Below are 20979 nucleotides of genomic sequence, written 5' to 3'. Positions count from 1 at the left end.
AAATGAAAAACTACAAATAATGGCTCACTGCATTCAGCAACAGTTAGTAAATGATGTAAAACAAAGTACTAATTTGAGTATAATAGAAGATGGTACAACAGATATTGGAGGAAATGAGAAATTCAGTTTGTGTCTTAGATGAATGAATCCCCTCATATCTGAGGTGAGGGAAGATTTTTTAGGGATGTACTCGCCCAAACGATACAAAAGTCAATACTTTATTTCATGCAATCGAAGATGTGATGATAAGACTTGGTCTTGGGTTTGAAAGTGTATGATAGAGCTAAAAACAGGAGTGGTCATATGAATGGTGTTGAGAAACTGATCTTGGAAGTTCAACCGAAATCATTATTTGTTCACTGTAGCAACCATTCCTTGGACTTATGTCTACAAGAAGCAGCCCGGTCTTGCACTTTAATTTGTAAAGCCATGGCATTGGTGAAAGATATTTTGAAAATCATCCTATCGTCAGCAAAAAGAAAAAAAAAAACATATTTGGACATTGTTCTCACTTCATGTGACCAGGACAGTGAAGTAAAAGAAGTGTTTAACCTCATGCACCTTTGCCCAACAAGATGGTGCATTTGCGTCACTGCATTAAACCGTTTTGTTGCTAACTACGAGAGGGTGCTGCAGACAGTAGCAGCCATTTTAGAGGATAGAAATAAGTTCAGATGCCAGAAGAACAGCTTTAAGAGGATATAAAAAACAGCTGAAAAAAAGCGAAGACTCTGTTCATGTTAAAGGTAGCTCATAAAATTTTTGCTTCTTGTGAACAGTTTGCTAAAGCTCTACAAAAACCAGGCTATACTGTTACTAATGCAAATAAATGTGCACAACTTCTGTTGGACACGCTTTCTGGTATGCGAGCAGATGAAAATTTTGAATGTCTCTGGACAGAAACTAAGGAAACAGCAGAACTCGTGGGTTTGGAGATAGTGTCCTCAGGAAAAAGAAAAGTTCCACGTCAAAACAAGCACCCCAGCATTTCCGACAATTCAATTGATGCTAATGTAACAGGAACTGTTAAACTCAGACGATACTTTTTCGAAGTAATGGACACAGTGATAAATGAAATTAAAAAGCAGTTCCACCAAACTGGGATATTTAACCTTGTAAATTTAGAAGAAGTGCTGACAAGTGAAGCAAGAGGAAGTTAGTAGCAAAATAAATTGGGTATTCACGCAAGTGACTTTGATATGGAAAAATTAGAGGCTCAATTGATTCTGCTACCCACAATAACAAAGGGAGAATTATCTTCCTTTGATGTCTGTGAGAAATTGGTAGCAGAATCAAGAACTGTTAGAGAGCTACTCAGTGAAGTATTTAAACTAGTTGAACTGATTCGTACAGTTCCTGCTTCAGCAGCATTGGCCAAAAGGTTGTTTAGTTCTCTTTGGCGATTGAAAACGTGTATGAGATCAACAATGTCACAAAAACGTTTGACTCGGCTTTTCCTGCTAAATACCCGCGAATCTCGTTCCGCCAGACTTGATCTGGATTCCATTATCAAGGAATTTGTCTGCAGAATCGCAGAAAGAAAGAGTGTGTTTGGCTTGTAAATAAATTTCAATTCTATGTTTACCACAGAATGTAGAGTAGAAAAGTTGGTGCTCCATCGGTTGTTATTTTTTTGTTAGCCCCCCCCCCCCCACTCTACTCTCCAAAACGTTTGCATGTTCCTGATTAAAGGTAATTAAAACTGTATTGTGCATGTTCACGCATCCCCCCTTTTCTTCATTTCATAGTAATTGTGATATCAATATGTGAGTTAGTTCTTTTAGAGCAAATAAAACAAATGAATAAATATTAAGCCACATGAACTACTTGATTTAATAAATTGAAAAATATTTTCTCATTATTAAATGAAGGGGAAAGAAATGAAAAAATATTTTTCAATTTTGAAAAGCCCTCCCAGAAAACTTTTTTGGATGCGCCACTTCCCGGAAATATGTTCATATACAGTTTCCAAAAACATCGTTTAAAATTTTTTAGTGATGTTAGGAAGAGGTGGGGTTTTGTTGTTCTCCTGTGGAAGTTTTTTGGAACTGGAATCTTAAAAACGTATGGTATTCAAAGAAATCTTCCTTGGCAATTTTTTCGAAATTGAAGCTCTAAAAATTCAAAATTTTTGACGATCTTCGATGACATTGGTCAGAGGGGGGGTTCAGATTTTTTGGAATTAAAGTCGTAAAAATACCGCTGTAGGCGATTTTTTGTAGTGTATTGGGGGTAGGGAGAGTTTGGTGATCTTCTCCCAGAAATTTTTTGAATTTACAAACCTTTCAAACTTTTTTTTTTTGGGGGGGGGGGGGGGCGATCGCCCTGTGAAACCGCCACTGGGTGAGTAGGAGTGACAAAAAGTGTATCATCACACATTTTTGTAACATTATACTTTTGTAAAACATACAGCACTTTAACTGACACTTTGAATACAGCACTTAATACAAAAGAAATGTTTTCACTTTAGTTAAGAATAGAGATGTAAAATTTCCGGAAACTTTGAAGTGGTGGAAAAACGTTTTTTTTCGGGAAAAATTGGAAAAAATGGAAAATTTGATTTTTTTATGAATAATTTTAGATTACTTAATAGCTGTGTTTTTTGTTACATATAATGGGTTAAGCATTAAAAAAAATATATGCTATCTACACATATTCTTTTTCTGCTTGACAGAAATACACATAAAGGTAAGATTAATTAGAAGAAAAAACCTTTTTTTTTATAACTGAGTAGAGGGCTTTCATGGTCAAACCCAGAAATAAGTCGTCACTCAACCAATAATATTGGGTAATGTGTGTCTAATCATAACAATTACATTTTCTATTTTAGATTGCCTTTGAAACTTCTGAAATTTTCGACTTTCAAATATATATATATATATATATATATATATATATATATATATATATATATATATATATATATATATATATATATATATATATATATACATATATATATATATATTTATTTATTTGGAAGAAAAATAATACAATGTTACTGTCTGAAAATGTAAGCTATTGAGTTTTGATTTTTTCCAATCCAGTCTAAGTCCAAATCAAAACTAAATTGGTTTTTCTTAAGCTGAACCAAAATTAAACTGGAATTTAAGTTTATTCATACGGCCGTGCTAAGCACAGTACTAAAAGTAGTCATACCAGCCCTTTTGAACAAATTTGAGTTATTATAACCAAGTTGTTCTCTGTTTCGTATTTTACTTAATAAATAAAATGTTTTAGGGTCATTTGATCAAGAGCTATTGTTTTGAAAAATTCTTTAAAAAAAAGACATCTGAATCAAATATATGGAAGAGCCATACTTTAAAATACAATATTTCAGCTTGAGTCCAACTGCAAAGTCCCCTTTTTTGCTTAGCACGGCAGTATATAGGGTGCGGTTAAAAAAATATCGGACAAAAATTGTATCATCGAATGGAAGAAAGGTAATTTCATTTTAATGAGTACCTAATTTATTTTTGTTTCTCACTTTATTAGGAAATAATTTACAATATATTACCTAGTTTATGTATTGTTTTTTGGTTTTTTTACAATTTTAAGCGAAATAACTGCTATTTTAAGTTGTTTAACCAAGTAGAACGACAGTTCATTTGCTTGTTGTGCCTCGACAAACAGTATTTGAAACCAGCATGCCGTTTCAAGTGGCTTGGAAATGATAGTCGATTATTAAACATTTTTTGATCTATCTGCAAATTATAGTGTCATACAACAGCTTGCAATAATATTAGACAGTATTTTAACATAAAACGGGATGGGGGAGAAAATTGCATCAGAATTAAAGCGTGAAAAATTTCTAATCACCTTTTGCTGAAAATTTCAACTAAAACCCTGAAAAGTTGAACATTTTTTTTTTATCTTTTCAATTTGTCCAAAGTGGAAATTTATGCATTCGGAAAAAAACGTTTTTTTTCCGACTGTTTTCATCTCTAGTTAAGAACAATTTATTTTTCATCAATAGGCAATGAGCAACAGTTTTTTCTTAAAAATGATCACAAAATACAAATTGAAAAAAAATATGTAACAACTTCACACATTTAACTCATTTTTTTTTCTTCTTAATTCCCCCCCCCCCCCCCATCTCACTTAGTTTTAAATCTTTTTAGACAACGGAAATCCTTCAAAAGACTGAAAACCGTCACTGTTTTTCCTTCACATTAATTACAAGTTATGAACATGTTGAGCCGAGTTAGAGAAAGAGAAAGTTGGATACAATCCAAAATCTTAGGGGCTAAATTTGGTGGCCTAACTAGATAATATAGATGTACTCGTGCACGCTGTGTGTGGATACATTTGATGCTGTGCAGATAAATTTGCTACATTGGCTGAAAATTGTTAATAATATTCATATTAAACAGATTATCTTCAAAATTTGAAGATAAATTAATGAAAAATATTCATTATTGCTTTCATGAACACATGATTGAAAGCAAAAGGCATTTACTTACTAAAAATTTTACCTATCCACTGCATGTAGCTTTTCATTCCTGCAGATAGTTTTGAGGGATGTGAGCAGATACTTTATATTTTTATCTTACTATGTTTGCTGATAGAATTGGAAATGTGGGTGTGAAAATGAAATTTTCTGTCATAAAATATCCCTAGCAACTGCTTATTTCTAACCCTAATTTAAACTTGCTTTACAAAGGAGGAAATACATTGAAAACTTGACATATGTATTATCAAACTCAATTTTTATAATAAAATTTAAAAAAATAATAATAAAAAGTTATAAACATATAAATTCAAACCTTACATAAGAGGATCCTTATTAAAAGTATTTTTCAAGTCACATAAAATTCTTTCAGCAAGAACATCAGCATCCATAACACTGGCAAAAACCAGTACAAACTATAGATTATACTTTTCTCTTGACAACTTTCATTTGAAGAAAGGTTAAAACTAGAACACACAAAAGCTCTGCAAATAAAAAAAGCAAAAATTATAAAATAAAAATATAAAAAACAATTAACAAATAAAAAAAATTAAAGATTTAACAATAACATTGCATTTAAACTATGAGCTGTAAAAAAATATGCTTCATTCATCAACTTCATGTTCTTTCACTTTCATATTATTAACTTGGACCTTTTTGTAATAAGTTGCTCTGGTTGGCTATGAAAAATCATGCCTTTTCAAAACAACATTCAGCTATTTTAAATCAAATAGTTTTTTGGACAAAGCATGCATTCCCTGTAAAGGCACTACTTGTACAAGGTGTTCTAACAACAACATAAGTCGGGAGTCCCAAACTTTTCCAATTTGTGATACGCTTTGAAAAATAAGAATTTTCTCATCAAACCCTAGAGTACCTATATTACATATAGGGTCAAACAGGGGAAATATGGGTCAAAAAACCATAACATCTTAAAATTACTTAAAATACACCTCCAGCTCAGTTATTCCATCCAAGGACTGCAATTTCGTGCTTTTTAGCACTCATCAGCCCGGAATAGGAATTACCTAAGCTGGAGGCAAAAAACCTCTTAAGGGAGCCAGGAGAGCCAAACAAACTGGTAGCTAATATAGAAATTAGCACCCCAGATGAGTGACCTCAGCAATGGTGCGGTTCAACTCACAGATTGATGACAAAGCATGGTATTTTGTGGTAAGTTACTCCCGAAGCCAGGGCTAAGGTAGAAATACTTGAAATACACCGCCAGCTCAGTTATTTCATCCGAGGACTGCAGTTTCGTGCTTTTTAGCACTCATCAGCCTGGAATAGGAATTACCTGAGCTGGAGGCGAAAAAACCTCTTAAGGGAGCCAGGAGAGCCAAGCAAACTGGTAGTTAATGTAGAATTAACACACCAGATGAGTGACCGCAGCAATGGTCTCTTCATCACACTCAAATGGTTAAGAAACTAAGCATCGAAAAATTAACTACAGATGTTTTAAATGCTCCCATATGCTCCATGTAATGTTTCCATCAATTTCAATTGAATTTTCTGTAATGACAGACTTAATTGTTTAACATTACAAAATAGAATGTCAGCAAGTGTGCTAACATTTGTACACAAAAAGCAGGGCCGTATACAGGGGTCAAAACTCGAAATGTTTTGCAATGTTAAACAGAAGGTTTTTTTTTTTTTTTTACTTTCTATTGTCAGAAAAGGAAAATGACAAACATTTTTTATTCATAATTTCATAACTATAAAATAGTGAAAATTTGAAGAAATACAGAAAAGCAATTCTAGTTCACCTTTGCTGCAAAACCTACTTGAAATTTAGACACTTATTAGGACTTCCTGCTCTCTTTCCCAATTCAATTCAGGTCCGTCCAGAGCCAAGGCAGGCGGCCACTTGTCATTTTGGTAGACTAGCCCTTCTCCCCTAAAACTCTTATAAAACTTACACTACACTGTTTTCGAGCCCCGCGACTTCCCAAGGGTCGGGCCCCTAGTTTCCGATTAGACTAGTACCTGGTTACCAAGATGTGCCAAATTCACTCTTTGATACATCCTGCGTAAAAAATGTAAAAACCTTGAATCTCGAGTTTTGTAGCCTACAAGTATTTCTCAAGATAAATTTTTGTGACTCATAATATTTCATGCATGGGTGCAAGTTTGGTGATGTGTTCAAGACGGAAAATATTTTCAGCCCCCCCCCCCCCCCCGTCCGCATACGGTCTTAAGGAAAAATTCGTATGTATAAATGTTGCAGATTTTAAGAATGCCAATTTTGGAATCTGTTTCATTTAAATTTTGAGCCTTAGTGTTTTGACATCATAATTCCAAAAAATCTAAAATTCGGCAATAAGGGGGGTGGTCTGGGGGCTCTCCCCCAGAAATTTTTTTTAAATTGAAGTCCAAAAAACGCTGTGGTAGGCCATTTTGGTAAAGTTCAGGGAAAGGAGGTGTTCAGGGACTCTTACATCAATTATTTCAAACTGATAGTCCCAAAATTACAATATTGGGCAACCTTCAAAAAATATTAAAGAAAGAGGGGGGAGGGGACGCTATGGGCTTTCCCGAAATCGAAGATTTAAAAACGAAATTGTAAGTTTAATTTCATAACGTTTATACGCTTTTTGAATGCAGTATTGAAGGGATGGAGTTCAGGAACCCTCCTTCGGCAATATTTCGAAATTGAAGTTTCAAAAACGCAATTTTAGACGATGTTGGATAATGTAAGGGGTAAAAGCGTTTGCAGCACCCCACCATTAGTTTTTTGCCGATCCTAAACATTTTTGTTGTAGCAATAAAATCGCTTAGGACATAAGATTTTCACTTTTGCAACATAAATCAGTTCTGATTCGAAAGTCTACTCAAGGTAGCGCCAACAAACTGTAAAAGAAGGAAAGGTGGGGGGAAGAGTAAGGCCGACTAATGATAATGAACTGTCACCATTCCCCCACAGTCTTCATTTGTAAAAGAATTCTTTTATAAGATAGCAGGTGGTGAAATTAGCAATAAAAAATCGCTTCAGTGAAGTAGATATATTTTTTAAACAAGGTACCCTTTCCAACATTCATTAATTTAAAAAAGAAATAGGGGAACTGAATCCTAACTCCAGGCAGTGTTCCCGAATCACATCCCTCTTAAGGCACTCAAATATAGTCTAAAGTGGAGTTTTAAATATTTCAGCATCAGAGAATTTTCGGAAGAGAACTCCCGAAACCCTTCCTCTGAATTCACCACAAATGTCCTAAATTTAAATTTTTAAGGCTTCAGTTTCTAAATTGTTTTGTAGGAATAGTACCCCTCTTACCTATAAACATGACTTATGACAGCCTAAAAATTTTAATACTTCAATTTTGGAAACTTTTTGAAAAAATCTTCCTACCACCCTTCCCCCTTAAGTCATCCAAAGATAGCCCAAAACAAAGCTCTTAAAATTGTAGAATGTGACTTGATAGTACAACATCAAAAGAGGAGCTAAATTGACTTTCCGTAAATTGCAGGAAACGCAAATCTAAAACTCACTTTTAAAAAAAAAAGAAAAAATAGTGAAGCTTGATTTTCACGGACACATTCAAATTATACCGAGTTTTCAAGAATAGCATAGCTCCAAGACAAATATAAATGACACAATTGTATACATTTTTTCAAACGGTTACATTCAGCCGAGACTCCTGAGGAGTGTTCCCGAATCACATCCCTCTTAAGGCACTCAAATATAGTCTAAAGTGGAGTTTTAAATATTTCAGCATCAGAGAATTTTCGGAAGAGAACTCCCGAAACCCTTCCTCTGAATTCACCACAAATGTCCTAAATTTAAATTTTTAAGGCTTCAGTTTCTAAATTGTTTTGTAGGAATAGTACCCCTCTTACCTATAAACATGACTTATGACAGCCTAAAAATTTTAATACTTCAATTTTGGAAACTTTTTGAAAAAATCTTCCTACACCCTTCCCCCTTAAGTCATCCAAAGATAGCCCAAAACAAAGCTCTTAAAAATTTCAGAAACTAAAATATTTCGGGCTGGGGGTGCGGAATACCCCTCCCCCTTTCATTGCATTTACTAAACGCAGTGTAAGTTTTTGTTTAAGATTTATTTTTTTATTGAGAGAGTAACTCCCTTCCACACATCGCCAAAGACAACCCAGTTTTAAGACTTCAATTTCGAAAATGTTTCGAGAAAGACCCCTGAATTCCCTAACTCTTAACTCACTCAAAAATAGCCAAAATAGCATTTCAATACTTCGGGAAAAGAGACCCCCTCCCCCCCCCGAACTCTTTCCTCTAAGTTCACTAAATTTTACTTAAATTTGCGGTTTCCCCATTTCATCACCGAAGATTTAAGAATTTAAATTCTAAAACGTAGAGAGAAAGCCTTTGAATTCCCTCTTCTTAAGTCTTCCAAAGATTACCTAAAGCTGAGCTCTGAATACTTCAGCTTTGAATATTTTTTTGGGAAAGGAGAACCCCGAACCCCAAGACGGTCCAAAGTTGCGCTTTTAAGACTACAGTTTCGGAATTTCGCCTAAATAGAGCCACCTCCCTCCCTCTTGACATTGCCAAAGACAGCCTAAAAGATTTAAGACCTCAATTACAAACACTTTTCGGGAGAGGGTCGCAAATGCCCTGTAACTTAAGTCATTTAAGTATAGCCTCAAATAGTTTTTAACACATCAGCTACAAAACATGTTCATGTTAGAACACCAAAACCATCTCTCATAAATTCACCAAAGATTGCCTAAATTAGTGTTTTTAAGACTCCAGTCTTCGATTCTTTTTTAAAACCCACTTTTACATCATTAGAGACAGCCTAAAACTTTTTGACTTTTAAATTTTTAAGAGTTTGCAGTGGAGAAATATCAAACCACTCCTAGCTCAAAAAATATTTTCAATTTAATTTTTCGATATATTCACTGTAAACCTTGAGTATCCCCCCCCCCCTTTAGATTGTCCAAGATATCAACGTTTTAAGGCCTCAGTATCATGGGTTAATTTGCGGACAGATTACCCTCTTTGCAAGAGCAGCGTTTTTTCGCAAACTCGTGCTGCCGTTATTTTTCTCCTTTCCTTTCTCTCCCCCCCCCCCCACCCATATTTTCATTCTAGCGAGTGTTCGATTCAATGACATAAGAATTTAGTGATTCCTCAAGTCTTTGTGAAAAGTGCAGGAACGGGTTGCCCATCGGTGTTTCCAACCAGCTTGAAATCCCCCACCCCCGATTATTTCCAAAATTCCCATTTTCATTAAAATCTTCAAAATCCTTGACAGTTTCTGTTTTACCTGGTATGTGGACGCCCTTTGCTGTGGCGAAAATATTTCATCTTGTCAGCAATCACTCTCAATCGGTGATGCAGATTCAACTCTTAAGACATTTTAAGAGCGTACATAATTTTCATTTATGCATGTAAAGTTTGCAAAAAAAACCCCACAAATGAAAAAAACGAAAGGATGATCGAAAATAGCATGAGAAAAGGCTAAATTTTCAATTAGAGCCGATTGCTTCGAAAAATCAGGGAGAATAGCGAGTAACTCCTCGGTCTGCAATGCAGTGAGTTGGAAATAACAAAGCTATACCTAAAAAAAGTCAAACGGCGCGAGCCGACAAGCCACTCCTCCAAAAGCACGTTGCAAACAAAACAAGCACATGGCGGAAAACCGAGAGAATGTCGATGTAAATTCGTGGTTATGGAACGGTCCAGTAATATTAAAGCACATTTTTCAAACACTCAATTTTTCTTTTTTCATTAAAAATTAAAAGAAAGTCATTGAATTTCTTTCCGTCCCGACCTCCGTCTCGGAAATTTTGTCAAGACGGAAATCCGTCCTGAGACGGAAGGTCTTGCATCCATGATTTCATGACTTGCCATTTATTTAAAACCGAATTCAGTATTTTGGAAATTCTTTTGTTATTGCCTTTTTTAATCTTATTTCTACTGTAAACTGTTAATATCTTAAGCATGGGGGGTTAAATGTAGCAGTTACTCTACTCTATTTCATTTTCTGCACTACTTGTCATTGAAGAAAAAGTTGTTTGTTTTGAGAAATATTTCGTTACATTTTTAACTTAAAACAGGTGTGTTTTACAAAGCTATATAGTAATTTTGTAAGACTGTGTAATCAACTTCTGGAAAGTGCAAATGAAGTGCTTTAAATAATTTCAACTGTTCTAGAGTCTTCGCAACTTATTTAAGTTTTTGAAATTGATTAAAAAGTACTTCAATGCCTCAAAATACAGATTTCTCTATTTTTCAAAAATTTTCCCCCAGACCCTCTGAAAATATAGATATTCTACAATCCACTTAAAGAACCATTCTGCTGTTATCCTTTCCAACAACAAGGCAAATAAAAAAATTAAAAAATAAAACAGCAGAAGCATTAAAAAACGAGATAAAAACAAGAAAGCTGTATGAATAAAAAAGACACATAGGGAGAAAAATTGTAAATTAAACTGTGCCAAAAATGTTCGGGCCGCAAAAGGGAAAAACGTACCTGCAATAGCTCAGTGCCCTGTTCTAAATCCAGCTCAGTAAGTGAATTTACAACTTTTTATGCGTGTATGTGTGCCTATATATGAATATATTTATATATATGTGTGTGTGTGAGTGCGCACGTGATGGGGCAATGTACGAAACCGGGCTCCTTCGGAGGATACGGCATTGCCAAAAAGAACCGAATGTGCAAAAGAACAAGGAATAAATGATGAACAAAAAATGCTTGAACTTAACGATGACTTAATCTCAAACAAACATATTAAATTTCCGCCACTACAATATTATTTTCGCAAACCCCTTTTGAACCTCTTGTGAACCCCAAGGGGTTCGGGAACCCCTGACCGCGTAGGAAACGGTGAGCTACACGAATCTTGAATATAATAACGATTTTCCGAGACAATCTTTTTTGAAGATGTTTTTATAGTTAAGTGTGTATTTTTTTTTTCTATTATTTACTTCACTGTTGTATTGCTTTTGAAATTGATATAGGAAAATTGAATGTATGAGGATGACTTAGCATAATTCAGTTTTTTTGTAAAACATTTTTTAACAGTAAAAACTTGGTGACCATTATTTAACCCAGAAAGAGAGTGATCCATAATTCCCCCAGGAGACCCTTCATTTATTGATACCATGAACACTTCATGGTAGCCCCCTCCTTTCTCCCTGGGGAACTCCTGCTAATGAGTGATACAGGTCTCATGGTATGCAAGAATCCTGAATTTTAAGAGACTCCTAACAGGAGATCTAAACAGCCCAAATGTTTGAACGGTGGTGACTGAGCCAAGTGGTGCCATTAGCACCGCCTAAGTACTACAACTCAGCTCAAGCTTGCAAATTTAAATAAATCTACTGGGGTGGCACATGATTACTAAAAAATTGTATGAATTGAATTATAAAGTCAACAATTTAATTCAAACGAATTGTCAAAGGGATACAAAAAAGTAGCATTGAAATATTGATAGTAGCATTGATATATTATTGGCATGCTGATGGTTATGAAATAACTATTTTACAGCCAAATTGTCCCCTTTTTTTTTTGAAAGTATTGATGTTGATTAATATTAATCAAAGATTTGTATTTTAAGTGCATAATTTTACATGAGTTCCAGAAAAATGACAAAGTTACCTTCAATCTGACACTAGCTCATTTATTTTGGAGATAGTACTTTATGTGAGCGTAAACATCAGAATTTTCTTTACTGACAACAAAATATAAATGTACAGCAACATCTACTTTCAAAGTTAAATTTTAAGTTATTTTTCACCAAAAATTAAAATTGAATTTGATTTAAATTACAAAAGGCGAGAGTACCAATAGAAGTAAATTAGAAAAGATGAAAAAAATTGTAGAATGTGACTTGATAGTACAACATCAAAAGAGGAGCTAAATTGACTTTCCGTAAATTGCAGGAAACGCAAATCTAAAACTCACTTTAAAAAAAAAAAGAAAAAATAGTGAAGCTTGATTTTCACGGACACATTCAAATTATACCGAGTTTTCAAGAATAGCATAGCTCCAAGACAAATATAAATGACACAATTGTATACATTTTTTCAAACGGTTACATTCAGCCGAGACTCCTGAGGAACGTCATATCCTTTCTGATATAAAATTCGTGATTGGCTGGTGGTTGGGCATGACGTCACCAAATAGGATATTTTCACTGTATTTAACTACTCTTTTTTTTTTTTTTTTAAATCATTTTCAGAAGAGCTGCTCTTCTTCGCGCTGGTAAGTGTAGTAGGCCGTGTTCGAATAAAGTAATCAGTTGAAAACATTTAGGAACACTAGCCTCCATAGACTAATAATAAGAGTAGACCGAGCTTTCTCAAACTTGCTGATGAAAAAAATTGGTTCATGGATACATCACGTGACTAGTGGAAAGGCTTGGCGAAAACTTTGGCAGCATGGTTGCTAGATGTCAACATTATCTATAGTTTGGCACTCGACATGTATTTTAAGACGTAATGTGTTTTCATTATAATTTTTTTTTCCAGGTGCAGAGATTGAACTGTTTTTCTTTTATGCATTATTTTGGCATTAGTTTTTTATCACAGTTTTCAGTAACTTTTATTTCATTTGGAAATCTTACGTCAGCGTTGGCGTGAACGGAATGGCGTAAACGTTTTGCGTTAACGCAAAAATGTACTAATCGGTATCTTAAATTGAAATTGTATGTAAGAATCTTACCGTTTGCCGATTCTTTTCGGGCGTTTGCATCTTTAATTGCTTAGAGAGTTATTGAAAAATTGACTAAAGAAAATGCACAGTACCATCTAAACGAAAAACTCACTATATTAACAAAATATTTACAGCTTAGAATAACAAATTTACAAATAGGATTTCATAAAAGCTCATTCCTCCGTATTCCATCAATTCTATTTATTTTATTTCTCGCTCGCGTTGAGATCGTCTGCTTCGATCAACGCCCGCTGTTGCTAGGATATCCACCAGTCACATCGTTTGGTTTATGAGCAGCAAAAGGGTTGCCATAGCTCGGTCTACTCTTATTATTAGTCTATGCTAGCCTCTGACATCAACTTAAAGCCTACCGCAAGCAGAGGCGCTTGAGCAGAGCATAAGCAGCATTGCGCTCCGCAAAGAGCAGCACTGCGGCGTCTAAAATGCTCGGCGCCCAATCTTCCCATTTCGGCTTGAGGAGCCTGTTATTTTAACTCGAAAACTAGGGACTGTGGCAAGAAATTTCGCCAGTAGATGGCGCTCATAGCGAGGCGCTCTGACAGGTAAACGCACTGTGTTTCGTTGGAGTGGCAAGCTTATTAGATCTCTTGCTATAATATGCATACTTTTGCAAATTTTCAACTCGCAAGCATCTAAGGCAACACAGGTTAATCTCCCTTAACACCATGAGGAGAACAAGTCACCTTCGAAGATGAGATAAGTTCAGAGAATCAAAGTAGTAATTTCAAGCAAAGAATACCCCATAGTAGCACAAAAACCGATCAACGTAGAAAAACTTTCATACACAACAAAGAACTATATTTTCCCCGACGTCGAACTACTTAAAAACTTGCCATTTCCGTTACGTTCACGAATATCGGCCCTGAGGAATAACGGTCCCGAATATTCAAAAATAACGGTTTTTATACCGACCGACATAGAAAATTTCAAAAACCAAATAGAACTATATTTTCACCGACGTAGAACTACGTAAAAACTTGTCGCTTCCGTTACGTTCACGAATATCGGCCCTGAGTATTCAGGAGTAACGGTTCTATATCGTTGCCCCAATTGCTGGGAAGAAACAATATGTATTTTTTTTTTTTTTTGAAGAGACAATTTATAAGTTAAGTTTTTACACTCCTTTCAAAACATATCATGGGTGCAAGTTTGGTGATGTTTTCAAGACGGAAAATATTTTGATTCCCCCCTCCCCCCCCGCATGTGCGCATAACAAAAATTCTACATCATAAAAGTTGCTGAATTTTACTATGCCAGTTTTGGAATTTGAACTTCGAATTTTAAGCTTAAGGTATCAATATGAACCTAGTTTTAGTGAAGTTGTCAAGCTTTTGTGTGTGTGTGCAGGCGGGGATCCAAAGAGAGGGGGGGGGGGGCAAATGTCTCTCCCTCTGAAAATTTTAAATTCTTCTTTTCTCTTATGCTTTTAAAAATTTTCAGTTTTCTCTGTTGACCTTAGGGAAAGGAATGGGGTGGGGGGGGAGGCGCAGTTTTTTCAGAATTGAAGTTTAGAAAATCCAATTTTAGGCTAATTTTAGAAATGTAAGGAGGAAGAGGATTTGGAGATCTCCCTCGGAAAGTTTTCAAATTGGAATATTAATGATGCAATTTCAGGCTCTGCTACACAATCCTTTCTGACAAATTTGTTTAAAAACTCAATTTCAGGCTACATGTTGAGACGTTATGTTACGAGGTGGGTACTCCCCATCGGACACTTTTCAAAATCAGAGATATGAAAATGCATTTTTAGGTAATGCTTGGTGAAGTCAAGGGAAGACCATTCAGTTTTTGTACCCTTTTGTGCCTAACTGATCCAGAGCCTCATCTATATCCACCTTTCTTCAAGTCTTTATATCAAGTTTCAATGAAAACACAGAAAGGGTTCAGCGAAACAAATAGGATGAATTTGCCGCCCCCAGAAGTTCCGGGGGCTGGGGTAGGCCTAACTTTTGGGATAGGTAACTTGTGCCACCGCTTAGGGCGGCAAATTTCAGGATGTCAAAATGTAAGGAAACAAAGAAAAAAGGAGGAGAAAAAAAATGAAGTTTGTTCCTTAGTTTTTTTTTTTGCAGCTCAAAATGTAGCGGTGAGCGTATGCTCATAGGCTGGCACTTGTCAACATCGCCTGGGGCAACTAATCTACTACCTGGGGCAACTAATCTACTACCTGGCCCTGTGGGGACAAGAGCTCCAGCTTGCTCTCCCTAGATCCAGCTCTGAATTGTTCACTTCTGTGTTCAGTTTTTTCTTGACACATTTATACTTTTATTAAATTGGATTTTTTTCATTCATTGTGGTTTCAAAAAACATAGTTGCGGCGATTTCTGAAAAAAAAAAAAAAACACTTACAGTCAAAATGAAAAGGATGAAGAAAGGGGCGCTGTAAGAGGAGAGCGCACCGGGATTCGTCACGCCGTGCCAGCATGGGCCTGCTCTAGTCTACAATGCATTGAGTTGGTAGTAATAGGAGTTACCTATAAAAAGTTCAACGGCACGAGTCTAAAAGCCACACCTCCAAAAGCACGTGGCAAACAAAACAAGCCCAGAAAATCGAGAGAATGTCGATGTAAATTCGTGGTTATAGAATGGTATAATGATTAAGGCATATTTTCAACCACCACATTTTTCTTATTTTTGAAGTAAAAACTGCAGGGAAGTCACAGAATTTCTTTCCATCCTGTCCTGCGTCTTGGAATTTTCCTCAAGACAGAAATCTGTCCTGAGACAGAAGGTCTTGCACCCACGATTTCATACAATCTGTTACTTTTCTAACTGCACAACGGCAAACTATATGAATTTTATATTTACACAGAACATTATAAGCTTTTTTTTAGTGTTTGTTATGTAAACTTAAAAATGATAAAACTGACATAAAGCAGTTCTTTATTTTATGCAATACAATACAATTTTGCTGGTAATCATTTTTTTTAAACAATGATAAATACTGTAAAACATATATTTATATAAAAAATATATTCTGATAATGAAAGTATATACATGAAAGCCTGTAACATATTCAAAAACATAAAGATTTTTTTTATTTTGAAAATGAGTAAATGTTTGAAACTTAATCGCTGCCACTTTATCAGCTACTGCAGAACTTCTGCAAAGAAAAGAAAAGTCATTATAAAAAAGAGTGTGCCCAGATATGAAAAAAAATTTCAGTGAAAAAAAATTTAAAAAATAATTACCTCCCACATTGCATTACTTGGAGTTACAGGCACAATCCACTGTTGTGGGATCGATTCTCCATCATTGGCTAAATATACATCCCATTGATGCCTTAAAACAATAAATTTAAAAAAAAAGTATTATAATGCACAAAAAGTATCGTTATATACTTAACTTAATAAATAATTTGAATCAAGTAATAAACTTTAAATAACTGATTTTGTGAAAAACAACATGGACAGCAAAGAAAATGCAATATAATTTGACATAAAATTCATTACCTGATTTGTACAAGACTTGAAATACTATTATTGGCTGAAGTATGATGAGCATAAAATAAGTAAATTGGATCTTCAGGACTAGGTTCATCTAGGGAGAGGGATAGAATGCATTGAGGAAATGAAAACTATAGGAAAACACAATTATAAAATACAATTCGATAATATTAAACACCAACATCAGTGGCCACCAAAAAATTTTAGCCACTTTTTCACTTTCGTAGCCATTTTTACTTTCTTCTACATCTAATATAGAAGAAAGTATTGGTTTCGTGCAAATTTTCGAACTTCGAATTTTGATGGATTCGAACATTTTGAGGTGTGCTGAGTCCATTTCGACCATTTTTGGAAAATGATTGTCTGTGTGTATGTTTGTGACCAGTTTTTTGTGGCGGCTCAACAGCAAAAACTACCACATGAATTCGAACAAAATTTGGTACACGTATGTGCCCCTATGAGAACTTGTGCCCATTGGTTTTTGGTGTGAATTTTTTCAGGGGGGTGGAGCAATGGAGCATGATGTACTGGCGCTGATTCAATTTTGGTGTCAATAGCTCAAACGGGAGATGAGCTATAAAACGTTTTTTGTCGTCACTTGTGACTGCCATTTCTCAAGAAATAATGATCGGAATCAATCAAAAATTTATCTACAAGTAGCCCTTAAAGGGTACAAGAGCTAATTCTTTTTTCACGTCAATAGCTGAAAAGAGGGTGGTACATCAAATGTTCTCTCGTTTTCATTGCGAGTGCTATATCTCAAGAAGTAATACTTCGTTTAGGATGAAATTCGGAATAAATGTGAACCTATGTGTAAACAGGCATTGGTTCAATTTTAGCACCAATCGCTCTAAGGGAGGCTGATTTTTTATTTTTTTTTTTGGGGGGGGGATAAAAAACTTTATTAATGCAACAATATGAAAGATAATTTGTAATAGATTGTCGTCTGCGTATTTCGCATGATTTTAATCATTTGGAAATGATTAGAAATATTATCTCCACTGATTTAAAATCTTTTAACTGTTGCCATCTTATGTTTGTTATCAAATAAAATAGTTGTAATTAATTCAAACAAGGCTTTTAAAATCACTTTGAATTGGGACAGACGTCAAAATTTTATGTGCGTAATTTCATTTTTAATGGGAATATTGCTTTCTTGTCAAGCATAGGGGAGGGATCAGAATTCATAAGATATAGAAGAAAGTTTCATGATGGCCACAACATACTAGTTAAACATGTATAGGATCTGATGGGGGAAAGTGGTCATGAATCAAGAGCTATATATTCAACATAAATGAATGAATGAGGGTAATTTTTTTCATTTTAGATTTTAACAATTAGGAACTGGATTCTGAATTCAAAATTTTAAAACTGGCAGTATTTTGTTAGGTGAAAAAATTTGTTTTGTGTGCAAATGAAACATTTTAAAATCTGAACACCTCTTTTAACTTCTTTGTAAAATTTTGTGTATTAAAATTTTTAGCAGATTGGTTGTGCAGTAGGGTGAGTCATTATCACTTTTTTTTTGAAATGTTAAGGGGCAGAGGATTAAAAAGGTGTTAAATTGTCTTAAACTCACATGTGTGAAATTTTATTCCATTCTAATAAGTCTTTTTGTCTCCAGGGTTGAGTTTGAAGTTTGGATTTCCTTACACAAATAGGATACGTTCCATGTAAGATTGCAATAATAAAAAATATTACTTTACTTACAAAAACAAGTGATCAAACTTTCAATTTGCACATGGCTTAAATTCATACCTGGCATTTTAGGTGTTAGATTTGGCTGAAATGTGTGAATTTGGTCAAACGTTTCCTGCCTATTGTGCAACATAAATGAGTAAGAGCTGCTAAAAATCTATCTATTGAAATGCAACAAACTTTTGAAATCCTATCGGAAAATGCCTAGAAAATAATTAGAACCCTTTTACCAAGCTAGTAAACTGTTATTTGACATTTCATCTTGCAAATGCAAAGATATTAACAACTACATTTGTCAGGAAAAAAATAAGTAAAAATAAAAAAACCATGAGTGAGAGAAATCGCAGCTTCACCCTCCAGAAGAAAGTGAAGACAGTTTTAGTATCATTACTTCATTGCATCTATTCTATTGGATATGAACAGTGAAGATGAGTTCAAGGGATCTTTGCAAGCTTCAAACTTCAAATGCTTATATCGATAAATTTACTACTTCAAGCAATATGGAAGACTTTAATTTACTTTCATGGACCATGTGATAGATACAAAGTATCAGACAGGGCTGGAGCAGCTATTGCTTCAGCAGTTCTTTACTCCATCACTTCAGAAATTGAGAAAAACATACTTCGTCGGAAGCGCAAAATAGCACAAAAATCTGCTCCGGCAAGAGACGTATCATGCTCGATGGCTATCTCGTGCTAATCAAATTCTATGTTTGTATGTTTCAGTAGAATTGCCTTCTAAAAAATTCAATAATTCTTGCAATATATTTTGTCAAAGTTTGTGCTCAAGTCTGGTTTGCGGTCAAAAGTAACCCTTTATGTGGTGATGGGGCTCAGCACTTGTACAAACTCAGCGCAGCAACTAGATATTTATCCACTGCGTTCAAGGGCAAAATAGATTCCGTAATCCAAAGTTTTTGCACATCCTAAAAATTAGTTTATTGCAATGCTGAGAGACTTTGAACAGTACATCCATGAATTAGCAGCCTGTTGGATTTTCAGAGCTTGTAGTATTCAGTAAAATAAACTCCAATGTTTTCAAATTATTGTTGTTAAGTTTGATGCAGAATCATACATTGATTTCATTGATTGGAAAAATGTGCTTGATCCAACAATACTGAAATCAACCTCTGATGAAGTTATTCAACTGTTTGTATCAGGCTGAAAAGAAATCTTTGCCATGCCACATACAGGCTGTTGAAAGGCAAGGGTGTCCACCCGGGGGGGGGGGGGTCACGGCGCATACTGCGGCATTGAAATTTTTGAAGCGATTGATCTGACAGGGTTTTAAACTTTTTTTTTGGGTGGGGGGTCTTGTTCTGGGGGTATTCCCCAACTTTTGAAGGGGTTGCCCCATCGTCCTTGGGGGGAGGGGCCCCCCATGAAAGGGCAGTGTTAAAACTGACAGAAGTTTCAACTACATTGTGCAAAGAATCTGAAAGAGAAGCCCTATAAAAAAAATAAATTGAAGTCACGGAAAATTATGCCAAAACTTGATAGTAAGAACTTTCCAAGCTATTTAAAGATGAATATATTTCTATTTTGTGAATTAATGATTATCATAAACGTTTTTGTAAATAAATGATAAAAACGTGGACAACTTTAAGTTGTTATATATATTTATAATTTTGTTTTTCAGGTTTTTAATAAAAATAGATTATTTTCCTTAAATACGGGTTTCTCAAACTCAATCCGGAAGCAAAAAAAGATCTTCTAATCGAATGAAATGTTATATATAACCTTAAAACGTCATTTGACACCTTTTTCTTGCCCTGCCTGATGGAAATCAGAAACTTTTTTTTTACCTTAGGACGGTGACCCACCCTATTGTGTAGGCAGCTTTTTGGATGTCCCTAGAATGCGTCTGCATAAACAGCTAAGCTGGATTCATTTTATATACTATTTTAGAACAACTTAAGTAAGATAGAGGAAAGTGGACATAGGTTAAGCTTAACATATATCTGTCATCTAATATCATTTAATCTTCATTTATAAGGCAGATATTAGTTAAATATCAAGTTCACTAATCATTTACTGTTTTTTAAATATAACTGAGTTTGAATTTGATACAGCATATTGATTGAATTAAAGCTAGATTGTAGTCCTATAATATTTGGAAAATATATAATATTTTAAAAAAAATAATAATAATAAATCATGGAATTTTTCCTGCAACCACAGCTTTCAATTTATTCTAATAGAATAACTTGTGCCCCCCCCCCTTTCCCCTTTCCAAAAAAAAAAAAAATCATCTGTTAAATATCACGAATAAATAAAAACTTAGAAGTACAAGTATTTTGCATTCATTGAATAAATAGATAAAGCTTGATCATTTTTTCCTTTTTGTTTTTTAATTAAGTAATATTTTTTCGAAACTCTATTTGAGTGTAATATTTTCTTATTATGTACTTTAGCTAGTTTAGACATTATTCAGAAGCTATCTTTCATATATATTCCTAAAGAAATAAAACATTGCAAATTATCAAACCTTTCCTGATGATATTGATAAAAACCAGGAGTGAAATATGATTAAAATTCTTAGTAAGCCAACTTTCCACTGTAGCTGACCATCAAAAATGTATTTTAATAAAGTTAATTTCTTCAAAAGAACTAGGTGTGTTGAACATTAAAAAATAACGGTTATTTATGATGATTTTTGATCAAGTGTTTTAACTTTAAACTATGATCACTTTATCCCAACCCAGGAAATTAACACACTTGAA

At 34.5% G+C, this 20979-nt stretch overlaps 2 protein-coding genes across 3 annotated transcripts in view; both read right to left on the bottom strand.

The window, feature by feature from the left end:
- Window positions 1-13188, bottom strand: part of LOC129222803 (protein prenyltransferase alpha subunit repeat-containing protein 1-like) — a 34029-nt gene extending 20841 nt beyond the window's left edge. Inside the window, exons 1-2 of one of the 2 annotated variants that reach the window (XM_054857360.1) lie at window positions 13102-13188; window positions 4772-4935 (exon numbers count right to left, since the gene is read on the bottom strand). In XM_054857360.1, the coding sequence (XP_054713335.1) occupies window positions 4772-4842 (71 nt within the window). In that variant the 5' untranslated portion in view covers window positions 4843-4935; window positions 13102-13188. Of the gene's footprint in view, window positions 1-4771; window positions 4936-12342; window positions 12413-13101 lie in introns of those variants that run through there. The other variant, XM_054857352.1, reaches the window with a different exon arrangement.
- A 2798-nt stretch (window positions 13189-15986) lies between these two features.
- The window catches only part of LOC129222793 (programmed cell death protein 7-like), a 34671-nt gene continuing 29678 nt past the window's right edge, over window positions 15987-20979 (bottom strand). The window contains exons 7-9 of the mRNA XM_054857341.1: window positions 16566-16653; window positions 16305-16395; window positions 15987-16216 (exon numbers count right to left, since the gene is read on the bottom strand). Of these exons, the coding sequence (XP_054713316.1) occupies window positions 16199-16216; window positions 16305-16395; window positions 16566-16653 (197 nt within the window). The 3' untranslated portion in view covers window positions 15987-16198. The remainder of the gene's footprint in view (window positions 16217-16304; window positions 16396-16565; window positions 16654-20979) is intronic.

The sequence above is a fragment of the Uloborus diversus genome, chromosome 1 (genome assembly GCF_026930045.1).
Source record: "Uloborus diversus isolate 005 chromosome 1, Udiv.v.3.1, whole genome shotgun sequence".
Taxonomy (NCBI): Eukaryota; Metazoa; Arthropoda; class Arachnida; order Araneae; family Uloboridae; genus Uloborus; species Uloborus diversus.
This window is presented reverse-complemented; position numbering and strand designations above follow the sequence as displayed.